We start from the raw sequence: 24,946 nt of genomic DNA on the forward strand, positions 1-24,946 counted from the left end.
AAGACAGATAAATCTTTATAACATATATTGTGTGCAATCGTTAAACAATATTTAGTATAAGTATACATACTCGTATATTCTTTAATATAAAAAAATTTAAATTTATGTTAAATGTTAATATGTATATAAAAATAACATGTATCATTAAAATTTTCTTGTTTATTAAAATACCGACATTTTTTTTTTACATTATTGAAACTCCACAATTAAAAGTGCATATTACAAAATAAAATCAATTCTTCATCGGTGTTTAATTTAAAAATAATTCTAATGTACAGTTGACGATTCTTCTAAAATAAAAATAATAATAATTTGATTTAATTAAATCTATTTTTTAACAGTTTAAGTGCATTTCTTTTATATACTCTGTTTCAAAAGAGAATACATTAATTCTATGCACTTTTTCTCCTTCCACCGTTCATTACTTATGTCGTTGTGTAAGAAATACGCGCTGTCGGACGGAAACAAGTTGCTGCCCGGTGTATTCTCTTTTGGAACGGGGTGTAAGTTTTTAATATTACGTATGACATATCCGATTTTAAGTATATTGTAACTAGTTCCAATAATTATTACATTCATTTATGAATATTTTTAATATTGTTATTTAGATTTAACCATACCTGTCGATGAACATTTTAGACTGAATATAATTATTATGATATTTAGCATTTCGATAGAGTTGTTGTAAAGTATATGATATTAATAATGTGTAGGAAATTTTATTCTATCGGAAAATGTGTTATAATTATTATTTCATTAGAATAATAGTCACTCTATGAATCTAAAATATTGGCATTGATGTGTTATGTTATTTCATGTTATATACACGTAAAATAATATTAAATATAAATTTGTGACTTATAAGAAAATATAAAAAATTATGAAAAATAGTTACTCAGTAAATCAATAATAAAAAAAAAGTTAAATGCTTGTGTATATTGCAATTTTATGCACACTGGATATTGATAAGAGAGACCATACTAGTTTATAATCGTTTTGCTTAAAAGTTACATCACTACAATTATTAATTTTGTTATTTATTTAGTATATAAAAAAAAAACAGTGCCAAAAAAATTTACCTAAAATTTAAATTTTTGATTTCTTAAATATTTTTATATATAGGTACATACATGTTTTACATTTTTTTAACTTTTAAATTTAATTCATAACAATACGATAATATATGCTTTTTTTATATAATTTTTATAATTTAAGTACCTACTGAGTGTTTACCAACACATTTTTAACGGGGAATAGTAAGTTTTTACACGAGAGTTACAGTAAACAATTACATACGTTCCTACATGGTAAGAACCCGGTATGTATGTTAGTTCCCACATGGCGGAAAAATTTAAATATGTATATATACACAATTAAATATGTGTATACGAATTGTAAATATTGAATTGCCGAATGTTTTACAGAATACTTTATAGCAGACAAACCTGAAAATACAGCTATAACAGAATTTTGTGATTATTTGATAGATAATTATTATATATCAAATGAATCAATCTTTCCTCCGAAAATGTGAACGCGGCAATGTTCTGATGAGTCCGTACGACAAACACATTTGAAATTTTTCATTTAGATTTTAACTCAAATTTTTATCACCAACATTCACGTATTTTTAAAATTATTGAAATTCTCAAACTTTTTCAAGTAAACATGCATATTAAAATAAAAACTACAATTAGTAACACAAAATCAAAAATCAGTAAAAAAATACGCCACAACAGAAAATTTCAGATTATACAATAAACAAAATTAATCAATACGATTTTGTTAAATTTTTAAGTTATTGAAATAAACCTCATAAAATATAAAATTTCACATTATGCGATTTTCATGATATTTTTTAATCATCATAAATTTATTTTTGAAAATTCTTATAACAATAATATGTACCTTTTTCCGCCGTGTAGGAATTAACATACGTACCTGGTTTTTACCGTGTAAGAACGTATGTAATTGTTACATATCAAATATGTACCCTTTTCTATCGTGTAGGAACTAACGTATGTATTTTTTGTACCTGCTACTCTCGTGTAAGAAATTACATTCGCCCTTTTCAACCACACCTCTTTTGTGACAGTTCTAAATCTGTATGAAATGAGAAAGAATTCGTGTTTTAAGAAACCGGAGTCGTTTGGGCTACGTCCACTAAAATAAGGGGTTCTCAAAAAATATTTTAAATAATTTATTAATTTTTTTTTGGCGGACAACCGCCATGGTGATAACGGGCGAGGGTGATTTTAGCGGAAAGCGGTTACGCTTGTAATGAGTAGGTACCATAATATAAAGTAAAATAACTTACAGTCAATGACTAATGATGACATAGCATCTAAGTAAATTAACAAATGAAAATAAATATATTAGTGAAATAACTTGAAGAGAACTACAAACTTGACTATTAAGAGGACGTCACACCGACAGCGTTCAAAACCGCACACTTATATAGTTATATACCTTATTAACTCCGTATATTTTCCCCAAATCAAACCGTTCAATTCCATAAACATTAATATATATTAACAAGGTATACATTTATTTAAAATAACATTGTCGTTTAGTACTGCTTACCAGTTAATTATATATTTAATCAAGATCATAAAATCATTAAAATAAAACTTTCGGGATTATACAAAAAAATCAGTTCTATTCCAATAATAAAAAAAAAAAAAAAAATTACAATGATCAAAATTCACAATCTAGAATCTAGATTATGGTCAAAACTTTTTTTGGTTTGTTTTATTTACCATCACATTTGATTCCTTAGACATTTGTTGAGATCATGGTTACTTTTCCAGATGAAAAGCAATTTTATGATTTTGCTGTTTAATTTTTAACTGTCAATCAAATGTGTGCAGTTTTGAAATTTAAAAACCTTTAAAATTTTCTTTTTTAACAATAGAATTAGAATAAATGTTTGTGGTATAGAACAGTATAAAATGTGCGGTTATGACGACCGCCGGGTACAAAAGTGTAAAGTAAAATAACTTACCGGTAATACCTAATGATTGCATACCATCTAAGTAAATTAAAAATTAGAAATAAATATATTAGTGTTCAAACTTGAAGGGAACAACAAACTATTAATTATTAAGAAGACGTCACATTGGCTTACTAGCATTGTAATAATTTTTTATTCGAATAATTATCTAGATAATATTTGGCCCAATTCTGACTAACGGATAAGTTTACAACATACCAAATTTGTATTCAGCAGAACACATTTGGAAGTATTAACATGGATCATTGTCACGTTAGATTTGATATTCATTTGAGCTATGAGGTATTTTATACATAATATCATGATTTTTAGTTATAGCTCAATAATGTGTCAATTACTCGTATAAGTCGTATATAGGTACCAAATCAGTATAACCTATTTTGGTTTACTGAAAACAAATTTGTTATCGTATCTGTATACGTTTGTATGACAAGGATGTGGGTGTAGCATCATCCACTTATTCACACTTTGTCACGTTGGACCCTTGGTTTGGTCTACCGGTAGCTGAATACTGCGCATCTGTGTGATTAACAGAATAACCACCACGCAGCTTTTGAATACCCTATCCACGCCTATCGAAAACCCAAAATTCACTGTCTCGTCTCAAAATCCCCCCCCCACTATAATGGCTGGAGAAACTATAACTTAAACTCTAATACCGAATATATTGATTTGTTGCCCAATTACTATTTCTCACTATTATGTTTATTACTAAAATATTCTATGTCGTTTTATTTGTTTGTTTTATTTTTATTTTTACTCGTCTGTTATACACTAACTTATGGGTTCCCAATTATACTGTACTATCATATTATAATATAGGTGTAATCATTAGACTCTAACGCATATAACCACAAACCATACACTAAATAAAATAATCCGCTTATTAGTTAACGCGTAATTATTATAAAGATATATTTTATACTCTAGTATATTAATAATATAATTAATTTTATATATATTAATATTAGATATACTATAAAAATAGTTATTATGTAAATAATTAAATAATTTAAAATCACTTGCCATCCCCTATAAAATAATAAAAAGTAACGAATCAGTCATGTGATTTCTAAATTTGTGATGATATAAACTTTTTCTCACATAATTCCAGTTTATCTGATATACTTCCGTACAAAATACAATAATCTTTTGGGTTGCAATTATTTCTTTTTACTAAAAAATAACAGTTTGATTTATATTTACTTGACTAGAATTTAAGTAAAGATTCAGAATTTTAGATAATTTACATAAAATGTGTTCTAATTATATTACGTGTCAAAACTTAGATGTATGAATTCGAGTTATAACCTGATTAATAATTACCAAAGGAAAGGTATAAATCTTGCCATTGCTGTATAAAAGAAGAAACTGGATCTGAAATTATTTGAATTAGTTTAAAGTTATTCAAATCATTTAGTGACTTAATTAACTAAATTATAATTTTATTTATACAGTCATAATTACAAAAGAATTATAAACGCTTTATAATATGAATGATAGTAATAACTTACTCTCCAAACAATTTGGATCTAAATTTATTAAAAAAAAAAAATAACACCGATAAACTATTTAAAAACAACAATATAAATAACAATAAAAATTTATTTACTAACCTATTTTCAAGACTGTTTCCTTCCAGTTATCCTCGATCTCGTCATAAACTTATATAAAAATTAATATAATTAGTAAAATAAAATTCAGTTTATTTAGATTTTTTGTATTTTAAACTAATCAACTGACTACAGATAATTTTTCAAGTATACTAATTAATAGTATTGATTTAAACTTTTATATTATATCGTTTAGATATAACAAAAAATTCAAAATTTTTAAATAACAAACGGCCTACTCTAATCTTCGCCACATTTGTATACGGTGACAAATGTATACTACAAGTGGCGTAGTAAGTATATAGTTAAATGTGTTTACTTTAGGGGTGTAAATTGTAAAGGGGTGTAAAATTCTGCTTTAAAAATAACATTTATATATTACCTTCAAATCGATATATTTTTCATTATACATTTTGGATTTTGTATAATTTTATTTATCTTACTCACTACTATTCTATTCATTATTGATTGTATTATCAATATAATTCATTAAAAAAAAACAATTGTTACAGATTAAATAAAAACATATTTTATTACTTTTAATCATGATAAATGTATATTTAAAATACGTGGGTCTTTGGCGTGTGAACGATACCTAAAATATCAGGTTTTAATTTGTGGAGCGGCGATAGGAGAGAGAGTTACCAACCGCATATACGTTTGACCCTGACTATAGTAATAGGTGTGCGTTAGAGTGTTTTTATAAGTTTGCAAAATATTTAAATGATGATCTTACTCATTGAGTTCTCTGTCACTGTTAGTTCTGTAATAGGATAAAAAATAAATAATGTTATAAGTTCATGACATGTATAATTAATTATTAAAAATTCAAAATGTATTATTTTTTATGAATTGCACAACATTTAAATAAGAACAACATATTTTAATTTAGAACTGCACATTTCATGCATAACTGCATGATAGCGCAAGGTCTGGAGTATACTATATTCTCATATTAAGCATTAAATCCTTAAGAGGACTTTTGAAAATTAAAAAAAAAAACACAATCGCATGTGTTGTCTCCGTCTTACACATGTACCACATAGACAATACGCGTTTTTGCAGTCTGAGTATAACTCCCTCAATTTGAGTTCTAGAGTAACAAATTCTATTATAAAATTAAAAGATGACAATATTCTGGAAGGCAAGACACTTAGCTTTTTTTCCATAATTTCCAATACAACGTTTTTATATCGTTAAGAAATAACGAAATTATCAAAATTTTTAATAACAATAAGCGGCCTATCAAAATCTTCGCACAAAAATATTCAGTGGCTAATGTATACTACCAGTGGCATAGCAAGGGCATGAAGATTTGTGCCAGCTAGAGGTATAAATTCGTTTGACCCCGGCTATGATAATAGGTATGCATTATTGTATTTTTATAATTTTAACAAAATAATTAATTGATGATCTTACTCATTAAATTCTGTGCAACCATTTGTTCTGTAATATGATAAAACTTAGACAACAGTAACTGTTTTTTTTTTCAGTGTATTGTGCGAAAGAGTGGGATGTGAGTAATTCAATTATGAGAAAATTTATAAAACTTTGAATTTCTATTCGTATATCATATCATACCGGGTTAACTTTTAGCTTCTAGTGAAATGTTGTCGTTTTAAAGTTATAATTATTTTTTCATTTGTTTGTAATTCTGTTATTTAGTTATTTTTCATTGAAAAATACAGGAATAACTCACCTACCAGTTAATACTTGATAATCCGACTACTATGTATCAAGATTATAACATCAATATAATATTTAACTTTTAATACACTTGTGATTAATACGACAATCAAATTTGATAAACTAGAATTAAAATATAGAGTAGATCTGTTTGTAACTGGTTACATTTATATTTAAACAGTTAAAGAGGTGTATCTAATATGTTCCAACTAAATATTAAATAATAATATGTAAAGGTAGTTTAAAATTTAATTTAACTCAATATATAACTCTTTTGAAAATCATAACTATACAGCATTGATAATGTCTAAAATTAACGTAATTCAACGTGTTCACCCAATAGTTAGTGCTTTATAAAATAAAATCACTTACCACGGCAATGCAAATATTGTTGTTCTAAATTAGTTAATTATTTGTAATAAATATATTGTTTTTTAAATTTGATGACATTTTAAAGGATATCACATCAATCTTTTGAAGTTAATACCGAATAACAGATATAATTTTGTATTATTAACATAAACCATAGTTATGTTAGATTAGATATTAATTATAGCTCTGAGGTACCTTATTTATAATATAATAACTTTTGTTATAGCTTAATATCGAGTCAGTTATTGCTATCAAATCAACATGACTAATTTAGTTTTACTGAAAACAAATTTGATATTATATTTACGTTTGTAAGACTAGGATGTCATAAGTGGATGTAGCATCCGCATATTCACACTTTGCGATGTTCGACCATTGTTTTGGTCTATCCGGTAGCTGAATACTGCGTATTAGTGCAATTAAGAAAATCAGAATAACCACCACACAGATTTTGAACAGGGCGTTCACGCCTATCGAGAACCCAAAATTGAATTTCTCACAACTTTTCTTATAATTGCGGGAGAAACTAGAACTTAAACTTTAATACTAAATATATTGATTTTTTGCCCTATTAATATTTCCCACTTTTATTCATACTACTAAACTATTCTATTTTGTTTTGTTTCCTTGTTTTATTTTTACTCTCTGTTATACACTAACTTAATTTACTGTATTATCATATTATTATATCGCTTAAATGCATATAACCACAAACTTTACGCTAAATAAATCAATCCGCTTATTATTTAACGTGCAATTATTATAATAATATGTTTATACTTTTGTATATAAATAATATAATTAATTTTATATTTAAAATTTTTTGATACACTTTAATAATAGTTAGTATATAAATAGATTAATAATTAAAATTACTTGCCATTCACTGTAAAATAATAAAAAGAAACGAATTAGTCATGTGATCTCTAAATTGTAATAATAAAAATTTTTCCTTGCCTATTTCCTTTTTATTTGATGTATAATCGTAAAGCTCACAATACTCTTTTGGGTTGTAGTGTTTCCTTTTTACTAAAAAATAACAGTGATTTTTTTTTTACTTGACTAGAGTTACACTAAAGATTCAGCAGTATCAGTTCATTTATATAAAATGGGTTGTAATTATATTACGCGTTAAATCTCAGATGTATCATGTATGTATTCAAGTTGTAAACAGATTAATAATTACCAAAAGTATCTATACTACTTTGCCATTGTAGTACATAAGAAAAAATTGGATCTGAAATTATTTGAATTAGCTAAACGTTTTTCAATTCATAGCTACTTTATTTACTAAAGATATATTTTTTATTTATACTGTTATAATAAATTATAAAAGAATGATAAACGCTTTATAATATATAACCTTAACACGAACATGTTCAGTCCCAATATCTTCTTAAAGAATAAATAAAAAATAAAATAAAATATGATAGGAATAACTTACTCTCCAAACCATTTGGATCTAAATTTATTAAAAAAAAAAATGACACGGATAAACTATTTAAAAACAATAATACAAATAGAAATAAAGATTTATTTACTAACCTATTTTTAAAACTATTTCATTCCAGGTATCCACGACCTTATGGTTCGCTTATATAAAAATTAACATAATTTATAAAATAAAATTCAGTTTACTAATATTTTTGTATTTAAAATTAATCAACTTACTATACAGATAATTGTTTGTGTATATTTACTAATTAATATTATTAATTTAAACTTTTAAATTATTAATATAAATAATAAATAGGACCATTAGTTTAGGAAAAGATTAAGTGTGATACTTATTCAATAACGAAATAGATCGATTATCTATTTTTTTTTTAAATAGTGATAATGAGGAGTAACCTATCACCTACCTGTAGTCAAAATTACAGATTAAATATCAAAATGTATTGAAAGAATTTGTAATATATTTCTCGGAGATATTTAAAGATTATAGAATGACCAGAATGCAAAAGACATCAAGCAAATCCATGCCACAACTATAATCATGAGTTTCATCTTAATTCAGTGTCAATAATGCATGGATATCAATCTGAGGAGGGAGTTATCAAATATCAGACATCTAAATACAAACTATAACATCACAGACATGAATATCCCATATACGCAGTGATGAACTACTTAATAGCAAACATAAAAAAAGATTGACAAAACTTAACAAAAAATACCAAAATAACTATAAGACTAGGTTTAGTAAAACTGATGAGTTTTTTTTCCATAATCTGTATTAATCAGAAATACATAGAAGCTTATTTTAGCGTTCTATTATTTTGAAGATTTTATGAATATTTCATATAGAGTATACTGTATACTATACTCTCGTGAGTCTAATCTACTTAAGTTGCCTACCCGGATCCTAGCCACATTTGTTTCCGGCGGCTAATATATACTATCAGTTTCATAGCAAGGATATGACGTAGTGTGCTTACGCCAGGGGTACAAATTACAAAGGGGTGTTAAATTCTGCTTTGGAAGTAATATTTTTATTTTACCTTCAAATCGAAATTTTTTTCATTATACATTTTGAAATTTGTATAATTTTGTTTATTTACAATCAAAACGTACAAATTTAATGATGAAATCATGAAAATAGCATAAGGAAAAATTCCAAATTGTTCTATCAGTGATCTATTAATTTTTATTAATAACGTATACATTAATCATTTTTTTTTTAACTGTTGAATACTAAAAATGTGCTTATTTACAAATCTTCCAGGTGCGCTACGAGGCTCATTCCTACGCTACTGTATACTATACATGATATCTAAATTTGAGCCTTCATGGTTAGTATTAGATTGTTGCACTTTAGTTGGTATGAACATAGGGCTTGTGTCGTGCATTATCGATTGTTACTTTTTAGCTGTTACTCATAGGCTAAATTTACAGTTTAACAATAATTTTATAGTGGTGGCCATGAATTAAGATAAACTTAGTAATTCCCGGTTGGGGCAATCATACGTGCGGTTGGTAATTCTGCCTATCTAGTGATGATATTAAACAAAATTCAAGTATTCAAACAAGAACAGTAGTTGGTGGGATGTTTGAAAACAAATACCTTTATTAACTAAAACTGTTTTGATGCCTTTTTTATCAAGCGGCAAACCTTTGGGTTATTTTATTCTATTTATTTATAACTTTTGATTATATTATGATAAATGTACATTTAAAATGCGTGGACCTTTGGCGGGTAAACGATACCTAAAATATCAAGTTATAATTTGCAGGCGACAATAGAAGGGAGAGTTACCAACCGCATATACGTTTGACCCTAACTATGGTAATAGGTATGCGTTAGTGTGTTTTTACAAGTTTGCCAAAGTAATTAAGTGATGATCTTACTCATTAAATTCTGTGCAACCATTTGTTCTGTAATAAGATAAAACATAAACAACAGTAGTTTTTTTATTTTGTTTAGTGGATTGTGTGAAAAGAACTGGATGTGAGTAATTTCAATGGTAAGGAATTTTATAAAACTTGGGATTTATTTTTATGTATCATATCGTACCGGGGTTTCTTTTAGCTTCCAGTGAAATGTTGTCAATTTTAAGTTATAATATTTTTTCCTTTGTGTGTAATTAATTCATCTTTTTACTTTTCATTAAAAAGATATTCTTGTTCTTACCCACCTACCAGTTAATATTTGATAAACCGATTTCTGCCTATCAATAATTTCACATGAGTATATCTGTTTGAATCTGGTTACATTTACATTTTAACAGGTGTATCCTACATGTTCAAACTAAATAATAAATAAATATATAAAAAGGTACTTAAAAATTTAATTTTAATTGATTATATAACTCTTTTGAAAATTATAATTATACAGCATTGATAATGTCTTTAAAATTAACGTAATTTGATGTGTTCGCCTAAGTAGTTAGTGCTTTGTAAAATAAAATCACTTACCACAGCAATGATTATATAGTTGCACTAAATTAGTCAATTATTCATAATATATTTATTATTTTATCAATTTGACGACATTTTAAAGAATATCACATCAATCTTTGAAGTTAATACAGAATAACAAATAAAATTTTGTATTATTAACATAGACCATAGTTATGTTAGATTAGATATTTATCATAGCTATGAGGTATCTTCCATATAATATAATATTTTTAGTTATATATTAATAATGAGTTAGTTATAGCTATCAAATCAGCATAAGCAATTTAGTTTTACTGAAAACAAATTTGTTATCGTATCTACGTTGTAAGACAAGGATATCATATGTGGAAGTAGTATTCGCTTATTCACACTTTGCGATGTTTGATCATTGTTCTTAGTCTATCCAGTAGCGGAATACTACGCATTTGTATGATTAAATAGTGTTCATAGGACAAAAGTAGACCTTCCAACTATACACTATCATGAGACTCATATAGTAATCTCTAGCACAATAAAATATAAAGCAATTTACAGGTTCCCAACATTAACAGAAATTGCCTCCCCCTCCACTTTGCAGGGCCAAAACCTTGATAAATGAATTCTCATTAAATAAACATTAAATATATATTATTGGCATAATTTGCCTATTTTTTATTTTATTGAATATGTGACCAAAACACGATTGAAGTCAAGAAACTCTCCATCAAAAATAGCTATGAACCTAATAAACACAAACTTCGACATGTTGATCAATTGGAAACAAGCATGGGTAGGTGTGGTAGAGAATGACTAATTGCCACGTAACATACGTAACATATAACCGTGTTATATACCTATCAGATTTGATTAACAACGCAATCATTTGTGCACGCTTAATAGAATTAGATGATGTGTAGATTCCTCGCATAAGTGGGACATGAGAAACTCGCCAGAGAATGAATGAGTAGCGTAAAAGCAGAATATTCACCATATATCTTTTGAAGTCCTTATACATGCCTATTGAGGACCCAGAATCGACTGTTTCACAACCTCTCCTACATTTATTCAATGGCTGGAGAAATTAGAACTTAATCTCTAATACCAAATATATTGATTTGTTGTTCTATTAAAATTACCCACTATTATGTTTATTACTAAAATATTCTATTTCGTTTTATTTGTTTGTTTTATTTTTATTTTTATTTTTAATCGTCTGTTATACACTAACTCAGGGGTTCTCAATTATACTGTACTATCATATTATAATATAGGTGTAATCATTAGACTCTAATGCATATAACCACAAACCATACACTAAATAAAATAATCCGCTTATTAGTCAACGCGTAATTATTATAATGATATATTTTATACTCTAGTATATTAATAATATAATTAATTTTATATATATTAATATTAGATATACTATAAAAATAGTTATTATGAAAATAATTAAATAATTTAAAATCACTTGCCATCCCCTATAAAATAATAAGAAGTAACGAATCAGTCATGTGATTTCTAAATTTGTGATGATATAAACTTTTTCTCACATAATTCCAATTTATCTGACGCACTTCCGTACACAACACAATAATCTTTCGGGTTGCAATTATTTCTTTTTACTAAAAAATAACAGTTTGATTTATATATACTTGACTAGAATTTAAGTAAAGATTCAGAATTTTAGATAATTTACATAAAATTTGTTCTAATTATATTACGTATCAAATCTTAGATGTATGTTTTCAATTTATAACCAGATTAATATTTACCAAAGTTATCAGGGGTTGTTTCTTTCCATTGCTTTATAAAAGATAAAACTGGATCTGAAATTATTTGAAATAGTTTAAAGTTATTAAAATTATAGTTACTTTATTTTTATTTATACAGTAATAACTCATAATTTATTATAAAATAATTATAAACGCTTTATAATATGAATGATAGCAATAACTTACTCTCCAAACCATTTAGATCTAAATGTATTAAAAAAGATAAAACAGTTAAATTATTTAAAAACAACAATAAAAATAACAATCAATATTTATTTACTAACCGTCTTTTTTCTTAATTATCATTTTCCATCCATTAGTGTATGCATTACAACCTTCGGCTATAAAATAAAATAAATTTATTAACATTTTTGTATTTTAAATTAATCAACTGACAACAGATAATTTTGAGCGTATATTTAATTATTAATATTATTAAATTTTAAAGTAATTATGCAAAAAATATATAGAACCATTAATTTAGAAAAAGATCAATCTGAGGAGGAAGTTATCAAACATCAGACATTTAAATAGAAACTATAACTCCACAAACATGAATATTCCATATACGCAGTGATGAACTACTTAATAGCAAACTTAAAAAAAGATTAACAAAACTTAACAAAAAATACCAAAATTACTATAAAACTATGTCTACTAAAACTGATGAATTTTTTTTTTTTCATAATTTGTATTAATCAGAAATACATAGAAGCTAATCAGCGTTCCAGTATTTTGAAGATTTTATTAATATTTCATATTATTTTGTTTTGTAAATACGAGTTATCCAGAGTAATAAGAGAAATCTTATTAATAAATGCTTATAAACAAAAATTGTGACTAATGATTTTTGATTTTTTTTTACTACGATAAATTTAACTTATAATGAAAATTTTATTAAATTTAAAAGAATTTTTAGAATTTTTTTTATAGTAATTTCAAAAAAAAAAATCTTAGAAAAAACGAAAATTTTAACTGTCTATAAATAGCTTAAAAAAGGTTAAAATATTTTGAAAATTAATACGTAAGGACATAACGCTAATATAAACATTTGGTGAAAATTTCAAGTTGTGATTGTCATTGTCAACAATGATCCGTATTTGAGTTACAGCAAAATAAAAAAAATCGATTTTGTCAAAAACTGATTATCCGTAAAAATTTCGGTTTTTTCGTTACTTTTTTAGGGTTTTTCATGACTTGTTTGAAAATTACTATTTTTACTTTTAACTCCCTAAGTATCAACTAGATTAATTTTCCTTTTTAAAGAGCGGCAGAAGTAAAAAATCAAAGTATTATTTCTACTCTAAAACACGATGACAGACACAAAATTGAAAAAAAAACACATTCGTATGTGTTATCTCCGTCTTACACATATACCACATAGACAAAACGCGTTTTTGCAGTCTGAGTAAAATCCTTACAATTTGAGTTCTAGAGTAACAAATCCTATTATAAAATTAAAAGATGACAATATTTTAGAGGGCAAGACGTTTAGCTTTTTTTCCATAATTTCCAATACAACGTTTTTATATCGTTAAGAAATAAAGAAATTATCAAAATTTTTAATAACAATAAGCGGCCTATCAAAATCTTCGCACAAAAATATTCAGTGGCTAATGTATACTACCAGTGGCATAGCAAGGGCATGAAGATTTGTGCCAGCTAGAGGTATAAATTCGTTTGACCCCGGCTATGATAATAGGTATGCATTATTGTATTTTTATAATTTTAACAAAATAATTAATTGATGATCTTACTCATTAAATTCTGTGCAACCATTTGTTCTGTAATATGATAAAACTTAGACAACAGTAACTGTTTTTTTTTTCAGTGTATTGTGCGAAAGAGTGGGATGTGAGTAATTCAATTATGAGAAAATTTATAAAACTTTGAATTTCTATTCGTATATCATATCATACCGGGTTAACTTTTAGCTTCTAGTGAAATGTTGTCGTTTTAAAGTTATAATTATTTTTTCATTTGTTTGTAATTCTGTTATTTAGTTATTTTTCATTGAAAAATACAGGAATAACTCACCTACCAGTTAATACTTGATAATCCGACTACTATGTATCAAGATTATAACATCAATATAATATTTAACTTTTAATACACTTGTGATTAATACGACAATCAAATTTGATAAACTAGAATTAAAATATAGAGTAGATCTGTTTGTAACTGGTTACATTTATATTTAAACAGTTAAAGAGGTGTAATAGTTAGTGCTTTATAAAATAAAATCACTTACCACAGCAATGAAAATATTGTTGTTCTAAATTAGTTAATTATTTATAATATTTTTATTATTTTATCAATTTGATGACATTTTAAAGGATATCACATCAATCCTTGAAGTTAATATCATACATTGCCTCCCCCTCCACTTTATAGAGCCAAAGCCTTGATTAATGAATTTTCAAGAATAAACATTAACCATGATTTGTCTATTTCTTATCTTATTGAAGATGTGACCAAAACACGATTGAAGTCAAGAAATTTTCCATCAAAAATAGCTATGGACCTAATCAACTTGCAGTTCGACATGTTGATCAACTTGAAACAAGCATAGGCTTCTATGGTAGTGAATGACGAGTTGCTACGTAATATATCACCAAGTTATATATCCTCAGGATTTGACCTACTAGGCGATCTGTTGTGCATGTTTAATAGATTTAGATGATGTGAAAATTTCTTGTAGAAATGGCGCATGAGAAACTCGCCAGTATGTGAATGCGGAGCGTAAATGCAGAATATCCACCAAATAGCTTTTGAAGTTCCTATCAACGCCTATCGAAGACCCAGAATCGTCATTCACTTATTTTACTGTATTAACATAATATAGTATTGGTCTTATGTATGTAACCACAAACCACACTCTAAATAAAATATTCCACTTATTAGTTAACGCGTAATTATTATAATGATATGTTATAGTTTTGTATATTAATAATATAATGAATTTTTTACATCAAAATATTTGATAAATATTAACAATAGTTATTATGTAAATAATTAAATAGTTAAAATAGTTAAAATAACATACCATTCACTGTAAAATAATGAAAAGAAATGAATTAATCATGTGATCTCTAAATTCTAATAATAAAAAATTGTCTTTACCTATTTCCATATTATTTGATGTATAACTGTAAAGCTCACAATAATCTTTTGGGTTAAATTGTCCTCTTTTTACTAAACAATAACAGTGATTTATTTTTACTTGACTAGAACTAAAGTACAGATTCTGAGTTTTTGTTTATTTAAATTAAATGGGTTATAATTATATTACGTGTTAAATCTCAGATGTATCATGTATGTATTCAAGTTGTAACAAGATTAATAATTACCTATATTATCTATACCACTTTTCCATTGTAGTACATAAGAAAAAATTGGATCTGAAATTATTTGAATTTGCTAAACGTTTTTCAATTCACAGTTACTTTATTTACTAAAGATATATTTTTTGTTTATACAGTCGTAATTATAAAAGAATTAAAAACGATTTATAATGTGATAGTAATAACTTACTCCCCAATTTTATTGGATCTAAATTTATTAAAAAAAAATCGCACATATAAACTATTTGAAAATGATAATATAAATAAAAATTAAAATTTATTTACTAACCTATTTTAAAAATTCTTTGATTCCATTCATACTGGATATCATAACTGTCTTAAATAAAAATTAACATAATTTATAAAATAAAATTCAATTTATTAACATTTTTGTATTTTAAGTTAATGAACTGAGTACAGATAATTTTGTAAGTATTCTAATGAATAGTAATACAAATAATAGAACTATTAGTTTGAGAAGTTATTAAGTGTGGTACTTGTTCAAAAATGGAGTGGTTCTATTATCTAAAATTGTCTAAAAATAGTGATAATGCAGAGTACCTTGCACCACATCTATTGTCAAAATTAAAGCTCAAATTTCAGGAACCATTGAATGCGATTGTACATTTCTTAGAGATACATATAGATTATAGAGTGACCGGAATGCAAAAGACGGCAAGCAGATTCACGCCAAAACTACAATTATGTGTTGCAGCTTAAATCAGTGCCAATAATGCATAGATATCAATCTGAAGAGGGAGTTATGAAATATCGGACATCTAAATAGAAACTATAACACCAGTGGTGTTACACCACGGACATGAATATCCTATATACGCAGTGATGAACTACTTAATAGCAAACATAAAAAAGATTGACAAAACTTAACAAAAAATACCAAAATAACTATAAGACTAGGTTTACTAAAACTGATGAGTTTTTTTTTTATATTAATCAGAAATACATAGAAGCTTATTTTAGCGTTTTATTATTTTAAAGATTTTATGAATATTTCATATAGAGTATACTGTATACTATACTCTCGTGAGTCTAATCTACTTAAGTTGCCTACCCAGATCCTAGCCTCATTTGTTTCCGGTGGTTAATATGTACTATCAGTTTCATAGCAAGGGTATGGCAAAGTGTGCTTACGTCAGGGGTGCAAATTGCAAAGGGATGTTAAATTCTGCTTTGGAAGTAATATTTTTATTTTACCTTCAAATCGACATTTTTTTCATTATTCATTTTGAAATTTGTATAATTTTATTTATTTATAATCAAAACGTCTAGGTCGTATGAACAGAGTACCTGTGTTGTGCATTATCGGTTATTACTTTTTAGCCGTTACTCATAAGCTAAATTTACTGTTCAATAACAATTTTATAGTAGTGGCCATGAATTAAGATAAACTGAATAGTTCATAGTCACTGCCAAGCATACGTGCGGTTGGTAATTCTGCCTATCTCGAGGCGACATTATACAAAATTTAGTGTTCAAACAAAAACAGCAGTTGGTTGGATATTTGAAAACAAATACATTTATTAACTTAACTGTTTGTCTGCCTTTTTTATAAAGCGACAAACCTATAGGTTATTCAATTCTTATCATTATCGATTATATTATCAACCTAATTCATTTAAAAAACAATTGTATCAGATTAAATAATAACATATTTTATTACTTTTAATCGTGATAAATGTACATTTAAAATGCGCGTGCCTTTGAAGTGTGAACGTTACTTAAAATATCAGGTTTTAATTTGCAGGCGGCAATAGAAGGCGGAGTCACCTACCGCACAAACGTTTGACGCCGACCATAGTAATAGGTATGCGTAGTGTGTTATTAAAAAATTGCTCAAGTAATTAATTGATGATCATACTCTTCATTAATGCCTTTGCCATCATTTGTCCTGTAATAGGATAAGTTATAAATAATAGTAACTAATTTTTATTTCGTGTATTTCACGTAATTCGATGTGTTCACCCAAGTAGTCAGTGCATTGTAAAGTAAAATCACTCACCACAGCAAGTAATATATAGTTTCACTAAATTAGTGAATTATTTATAATAAATATTTAATTTTATAAATTTAATGAAATTTTAAAGGATATCACATCAATACTCAAAGTTAACGCTGAATTCAACAAAATTAATTTCGTATTATTAACATAGACTATACTTATGTTAATTTTAGTTATGAGGTATATTATACATTATATTATAACTTTAATTATAGCTTAATAATAAGCCAGTTATAGCTACCAAATCAGCATAACCGATTTAGTTTTACTGAAAACAAATTTGATATCATATCTACATTTGTAAGACTAGGATATCATAAGTGGATATAGCATTCCCTTATTCACACTTTGCGATGTTCGACCATTGTTTTGGTCTATTTGGAAGCTCAATATTATGCATCTGTGTAAATAAATAATGCTCATGTGACAAAAGTAGATCTCCAACTTAACACTACTATGAGACTTATATCTGGTACAATAAAATCCACACCCATTTACAGGCTCTCGACATTAACTGCAATTGCCTCCCCTACCACTTCGCAGAGTGACCGCCGAACGATTTCTCAAAAATAAACATTAACCATGAACTGCCCACTTATTATTTTATTGAAGATCTGACCAAAACACGATTTAAGGCTCGAAACTATCTATAAAAAATAAAAAAATAGCCATGTTCCTAATCTACATAAACTTCGACATGTTGATAAAAATTGGAAACAAGCATTGGCAGCTGTGGTACAGAACGACGAACTCTTACGTAACATACGTAACATATAACCGTGTTATATACCTATCAGATTTGACTTACAACATAATCATTTGTGCACACTTAATAGAATTAGATAATGTACAGATACCTTGCATAAATGGCGCATGAGAAACTCGCCAGAATGTTAATGCGTTGCGTAAAAGCAAAATATCCATAAAGTAGCTTTTGAAGTCCCTATACACGTCTACCGAGGACCCAGAATCGACTGTCTCACAATGGCTCCTACATTCATTCAATGGCTGGAGAAACTAGAACCTTAAATTTATTACCAAGTATATTGATTTGTTGTTCTATAAAAATTACCCTTAATTATTTACATTACTAAAATATTCTATTTAGTTTAGTTTGCTTGTTTTATTTTTAATTTTATGTTTACTGTTCGGTTATACACTAACTAAATTTACTATATTATTATATTATAATATTGCTCTAATGTAATGCATGTAACCACAAACTATATACGCTGAATAAAATAATCCGCTTATTAGTTAATGCGTAATTATTATAATGATATGTTTATACTTTTGTATATTAATAATATAATTAATTTTATATTTAAAAATGTTTGATATACTTTAATAATAGTTAGTATATAAATAGATTAATAATTAAAATTACTTGCCATTCGCTGTAAAATAATAAAAAGAAACAAATCAGTCACGTGATTTTTAAATTTATGATTATAAAAATTTTTCCTTACCCAATTCCATATTATTTGATGTATTTGCGTAGGCCTGACAAAAATCGAGTGGGTTGATTTTATTTATTCTTACTAAAAAATAACAGTTTGATTTATTTTTACTCGACTAGAACTAAAGTCCAGGTTCAAAGTTTTATTTTATTTATATAAAATGAGTTATAATTACATAACGTGTTAAATCTCAAATCTACGCGTTCAAATTGTAACCAGATTAATAATTACCTAAATTATCTAAATCACTTCTCCATTGTATTACATAAGTAAAAATTGGATCTGAAATTATTTGAATTAGTTTAAAGTTTTTAAAATCATATTTACGTTATTCATTAGAGATGTATTTTTATTTATACAAACATTAATATTAAAATTATTATGATTGTTTTATAGTATGATAACAATAACTTACTTGTCAAGGTTTTTAAATCTAAATTTATTAAAAAAGAAACAACATAGATAAACTGTTTGAGAATAACAATATGAATAGCAATTAATATTTATTTACTTATTCTCCAAATTGTTTCATACCAACCATTGGTGATGGTGTTATTATCTTATATAAAAATGAACATAATTTACAATTATTTATAAATTCAATTTATTTAAATTTTTATATTTTAAATTAATCAACTTACTACAGATAATTTTGTGTGTATACTTACTGATTAATAGTATTAATTTTAACTTTAAATTATTAATTCAAATAGTACATAGAAACATTAGTTTAGAAAAAGATTAAGTGTGATACTTGTTCAGAAACAGAGTAGATCAACTAAAATTATGTGTTGCAGCTTAAATCAATGTCAATAATGCATGGATATCAATCTGAGGATGGAGTTAACAAACATCAGACATCGAAATGGAAACATTTACTCCACAGACAGTCAAGATACGCTGTGATGAACTACTTAATAGCAAACATAAAAAAGATTAACAAAACTTAACAAAAAATACCAAAATTATTATAAAACTGATGAATTTTTTTTTTTATTATCTGTATTAATCAGAAATACATAGAAGCTAATCAGCGTTCCAGTATTTTGAAGATTTTATTAATTTTTCATATTATTTTGTTTTGTAAATACGAGTTATTCAGAGTAATAAGAGAAATTGGACCATCAAGCGTTTTCTTTACTGGGTCATTGCGTTGGACAAACGACATGGCCAGCACTTATTAGATAGGCAATTTTAGTACCATAGACTAAGACAAAACGGACTGGAACCGAGAGTGATATTTGGTCAATGTTAACTAGTTTATTATATTACAAATACGGATGGTACTAGGTGCATACTAATTCACCCCCATCCCCATAGACTACACTGTGTACTGTACTCTCACAGGCCTTAACTCCTTAATTGGCCCACCCGGATCCTAGCCACATTTATTTCCGGTGGATAATGTATACTATCAGTGGCATAGCAAGGGTATAGCAAAGTGTGCTTATGCCAGGGGTGCAAACTGTGGAGGAGTGTAAAATTCTGCTTTGAAAGTAATATTTTCATTTTACATACCTACAAATCAACAGTTTTTCATTCAACATTTGGAAATGTATATAATTTTGTTTATTTATAATCAAAACGTACCAATTTAATGATGAAATCATGAAAATAGCATAAGGAAAAATTCCAAATTGTTCTATCAGTGATCTATTAATTTTTATTATTATTGTGTACATTAATCAATTTTTTTTAATTGGTAAAAACTACAATTGCGCTTTTTTCTGAAATTTCTAGGGAGTTTACGATTCTTATTTTTACACTAATGTATATTACATCATATCTACATTTGTGCCTTCATGGTTATTACTCTGTTTTTGCACTCTAGGTCGTATGAACAGAGTACCTGTGTCGTGCATTATCGGTTATTACTTTTTAGCCGTTACTCATAAGCTAAATTTACAGTTCAATAACAATTTTATAGTGGTGGCTATGAATTAAGATAAACTTCATAGTTCATAGTCAGTGCCAAGCATACGTGCGGTTGGTAATTCTGCCTATCTCGAGGCGACATTATACAAAATTTAGTGTTCAAACAAAAACAGCAGTTGGTTGGATATTTGAAAACAAATACATTTATTAACTTAACTGTTTTTCTGCCTTTTTTATAAAACGACAAACCTATAGGTTATTCAATTCTTATCATTATCGATTATATTATCAACCTAATTCATTTAAAAAACAATTGTATCAGATTAAATAATAACATATTTTATTACTTTTAATCATGATTAATGTACATTTAAAATGCACGTGCCTTTGAAGTGTGAACGTTACTTAAAATATCAGGTTTTAATTTGCAGGCGGCAATAGAAGGCGGAGTCACCTACCGCACAAACGTTTGACCCCCCCACTATAGTAATAGGTACGCGTTAATACAGCGGTTCCCAAACTTTTTTAATTTACGCCACCCCAAAAATTAAAAAGAATAATCGCGCCTCCCATAAAAGATTAAATTATAAATTTATAGTATTTAAATATACAAACATTTTAATTTCTATGACAATATTAAGTTAACAGTAGCGGTTCGCGCCTCCCAAGGGATGCGCGCCTCACAGTTTGGAAACCGTTTCGTTAATGTGTTATTATATAGTAATTAATTGATAATCATACTCCACATTAATCTCTGTGCAACCATTTGTTCTGTAATATGATAAAACATAAACAAAAGTAACTGTTTTTTTTTTTTTAGTGTATTGTGCGAAATAGTGGGATGTGAGTAATTTCAACTATGTGAAAATTTATAAAACTTTGAATTTCTGTTCATACATCATATCATACCGGGTTAACTTTTAGCTTCTAATGAAATTTTGTCGTTTTTAAGTTATAATTATTTTTTCATTTGTCTGTAATTCTGTTACTTAGTTATTTTCATTGAAAAATACAGGAATAACTCACCTACCAGTTAATACTTGATAATCCGACTACTATGTATCAAGATTATAACATCAATATAATATTTAACTTTTAATACACTTGTGATTAATACGACAATCAAATTTGATAAACTAGAATTAAAATATAGAGTAGATCTGTTTGTAACTGGTTACATTTATATTTAAACAGTTAAAGAGGTGTATCTAATATGTTCCAACTAAATATTAAATAATAATATTTAAAGGTTGTTTAAAATGTAATTTAACTCAATATATAACTCTTTTGAAAATCATAACTATACAGCATTGATAATGTCTTTAAAATTAACGTAATTCGACGTGTTCACCCAATAGTTAGTGCTTTATAAAATAAAATCACTTACCACAGCAATGCAAATATTGTTGTTCTAAATTAGTTAATTATTTATAATAAATTTATTATTTTATCAATTTGATGACATTTTAAAGGATATCACATCAATCCTTGAAGTTAATACCGTATGATATACGCAATTCAGCAAAATTAATTTTGTAGTATTTTTTTATTTACATAGTAATAAGTAGGGCTAGGATTTATATGCAACATCATGTTTTTTTTTTGCGGCTTCTGATAATTGATTTTGTAAGTAATGTGTACGAATCACCTCATGATGAGATAGATAGTGGTGTTTTTATTTTGTATATTTTTTCATATTTTGGATAAAATGCATATTATTGCATATATTGAATAAAATGATTATTAGATTTCGATTATACGAATGCGAAAAATGCATGTTTTTTTAGTATATTTCGTAATTAGATAAAATACCTATTGATTAAAGTACCTATATAGCTTGATTTTTTTTGTCAAATATATATCTTATTTTTCAAGTATAAAATTCAAAGTATTTCCACTATTGAATGTAAATTTTAAATTTTATTTCTAAATTATTTTATTTTTTTTATTTCTCAATTTTATTATATTAAGACAAACAAACAATCACTGATGTATTTCAGTAAATAAATATTTTTTTTTGTGAATGCACACAATTTCAGAGTCAGTGTACCAATTTCACTCTTTAGATTTTAGGGTTAGTATACCAATTGTGTTAGTATTCGACTACTTCTGGTATGAAAATAGTATTGTTCGATTTAATTCCATCAACATCAACATAATAAATCAACTTACTAAAATGTTTGAAAATTAAAAATTTATTTATTGACCAATTGATTACTGGTTATAATATATTTTATAATTATAACTGTATTAGGAATTTTATGAAACGTTATTATCACTATGCATATTTTATTCCACAATATCATGTAGCACCTATTTATTAAAAAACTATACAATATTTTAATACAGTACTAATATAATAAATAATATTAAACAGATTTTGTACTTATTTGCGTTAAAACTGAAAAAAATATTTTTTCTTAAACTTATTCAAAAATCCTTACCCAAATCTGTAAAACAAAAATTTGTTAAAAAAATTAATTTTATTAAAAAAAAAAAAAAAAAACAAAATATTATATAAGATAGGTACCTAAAAGTTTCTATTGCAAGCATTAGATCTGGGAACTATTTTTTAGATTATTTATTACAAAATTAGAAACGCTATTTAAAATGAACATAACATTTCTACAGTCACATTTGAAATAATTTAAAGAATATTTATATTTATATTCTTTATTAAAAGGTTTAGTAGTATGTAAGCTTAGAGATTCCAAAGATTTGTTCCATTAACATTTTATCATATTGTATTTAATTTTGTCCCCATGTATTTTATATTGTTAACTACTTTACAAATGTTAAGATGTCTATTTCTATTTTATCAATAAGTTTAGATGACTAAGTCAAGGAAACTTTATACGTATGTATAAAAAAAATTAAAACTTAAAAATTCTATATTGTATGAAATCTTATTTAAAAAAAATTATAAATTTGGATTTGGATATCGTCATAACTAGAAACGATCTATGAATTAAAATTACAATTAAGTGTTAACCAAGTAAAATTATTATTTATTTGTGATTTCTCTTGTGTCATGAACAATTTTACTTACACATAGGATAAATACATCTAAATAAATTAATCATAAAAAAAATAGCCAACATACTAATATTTTTGACCATTTCAATAGGAAGGTACCAACTTTAAATTAATAAAGGGGTAATAACAGAAGAAAATAAGAATGAGAATAAGATTAACTAAGAATAATGAAAAATTGCGTTTAACAACGGTATTTTAAGCGTTATTATACATGTGTATGCTGTTTTCGTTAGCAACTGAGTAAACCATTTAGGTAAATAGTATTTTACCTAGTTATTATTCTTTATGGGTTTAGGTGTTGTTTAGTATTGTGATGCCAAATTCTTAAAATTTTTATATTGGAAACAAAACATTAACACCGTCCACCACTTCGAACATTTAGATCATTATGTATTATATTATTGGTTAAATTATCGTAAAGTTTTTTCATTGTTGGAATCAGATAACTATTTCTTTTACACATAACAGAAAAAGAAATAATACAACAAAAATGTATCCAAATAAAAAACAAAATTTATATATTATGTATAATATGACGTAGACGTTAACCCGTAAACTATTTAAAAAAATGTTTTTCTGTAATGACGATTCTAATGCGTACTCGCGTAGTCACGTTGTTAACATTGTAATTATTTTGTAAATAGCATATATTTAATACAAAGCCCGGCGAATGTTGATAATTTAAAATAAGTTCGAGTTAAAAATTTCTAAATGACTGACTGAATAATTATCTAGATGATTATTCTCAGATAGTCTATTTATTTATCTAGATTGTATAAGATGAAATAATTCTTAAAGCATAGAATTACTTGAATGCTCACTTTTCTAGGCAGTATTATCAGTGACATAAATAGGTATTTTTTTTAACCTAAC

The 24,946-nt window shown here is 26.3% G+C and overlaps 1 protein-coding gene across 6 annotated transcripts; it reads right to left on the bottom strand.

Moving 5' to 3' along the window:
* Nucleotides 1-157: 157 nt before the first annotated feature.
* LOC113558994 lies at nucleotides 158-24,220 on the bottom strand. 6 transcript variants are annotated; one of them, XM_026964593.1, is made up of 42 exons: nucleotides 24,087-24,220; nucleotides 23,482-23,487; nucleotides 22,425-22,448; nucleotides 21,779-21,808; nucleotides 19,674-19,721; nucleotides 19,578-19,595; nucleotides 19,394-19,444; nucleotides 19,172-19,243; nucleotides 19,094-19,099; nucleotides 17,703-17,726; nucleotides 17,562-17,591; nucleotides 15,972-16,019; nucleotides 15,873-15,890; nucleotides 15,689-15,739; nucleotides 15,462-15,533; nucleotides 15,385-15,390; nucleotides 14,590-14,613; nucleotides 14,096-14,122; nucleotides 12,623-12,679; nucleotides 12,525-12,542; nucleotides 12,339-12,392; nucleotides 12,117-12,188; nucleotides 12,039-12,044; nucleotides 10,600-10,623; nucleotides 10,033-10,059; nucleotides 8,230-8,277; nucleotides 8,129-8,146; nucleotides 7,871-7,921; nucleotides 7,642-7,713; nucleotides 7,565-7,570; nucleotides 6,685-6,708; nucleotides 6,046-6,072; nucleotides 5,363-5,389; nucleotides 4,630-4,677; nucleotides 4,528-4,545; nucleotides 4,340-4,390; nucleotides 4,118-4,189; nucleotides 4,040-4,045; nucleotides 3,005-3,031; nucleotides 2,318-2,344; nucleotides 621-640; nucleotides 249-290 (listed from the first exon to the last, which is right to left on the bottom strand). In XM_026964593.1, the coding sequence occupies exons 1-41, from the start codon at nucleotides 24,154-24,156 to the stop codon at nucleotides 636-638; spliced, it is 1,410 nt and encodes a 469-aa protein (XP_026820394.1). In that variant the 5' UTR covers nucleotides 24,157-24,220; the 3' UTR covers nucleotides 249-290; nucleotides 621-635. The 6 variants fall into 6 exon arrangements, with proteins under 6 accessions (XP_026820401.1, XP_026820394.1, XP_026820407.1 ...); XM_026964600.1 differs by lacking the exon at nucleotides 621-640 and having other exon boundaries at nucleotides 158-290; XM_026964606.1 differs by lacking the exon at nucleotides 621-640 and having other exon boundaries at nucleotides 249-287.
* Nucleotides 24,221-24,946: the final 726 nt, after the last annotated feature.

This window comes from Rhopalosiphum maidis, chromosome 4, assembly GCF_003676215.2.
Source record: "Rhopalosiphum maidis isolate BTI-1 chromosome 4, ASM367621v3, whole genome shotgun sequence".
In the NCBI taxonomy this organism is placed as follows: Eukaryota; Metazoa; Arthropoda; class Insecta; order Hemiptera; family Aphididae; genus Rhopalosiphum; species Rhopalosiphum maidis.

Excerpts from the sequence above, each read along its gene's own strand:
- LOC113558994 (XM_026964589.1), bottom strand. The coding sequence starts at position 24,156 with ATGGTCAAAAATATTAGTATGTTGGCTATTTTTTTTATGATTAATTTA. Across the intron at positions 21,809-22,424 it reads ACAATATTTGCATTGCTGTG|AACAAATGGTTGCACAGAGA; the intron begins GTAAGTGATTTT and ends ATCATATTACAG. Across the intron at positions 7,714-7,870 it reads AAGTAGTATAGATACTTTTG|TAAAAAGGAAACACTACAAC; the intron begins GTAATTATTAAT and ends GTTATTTTTTAG.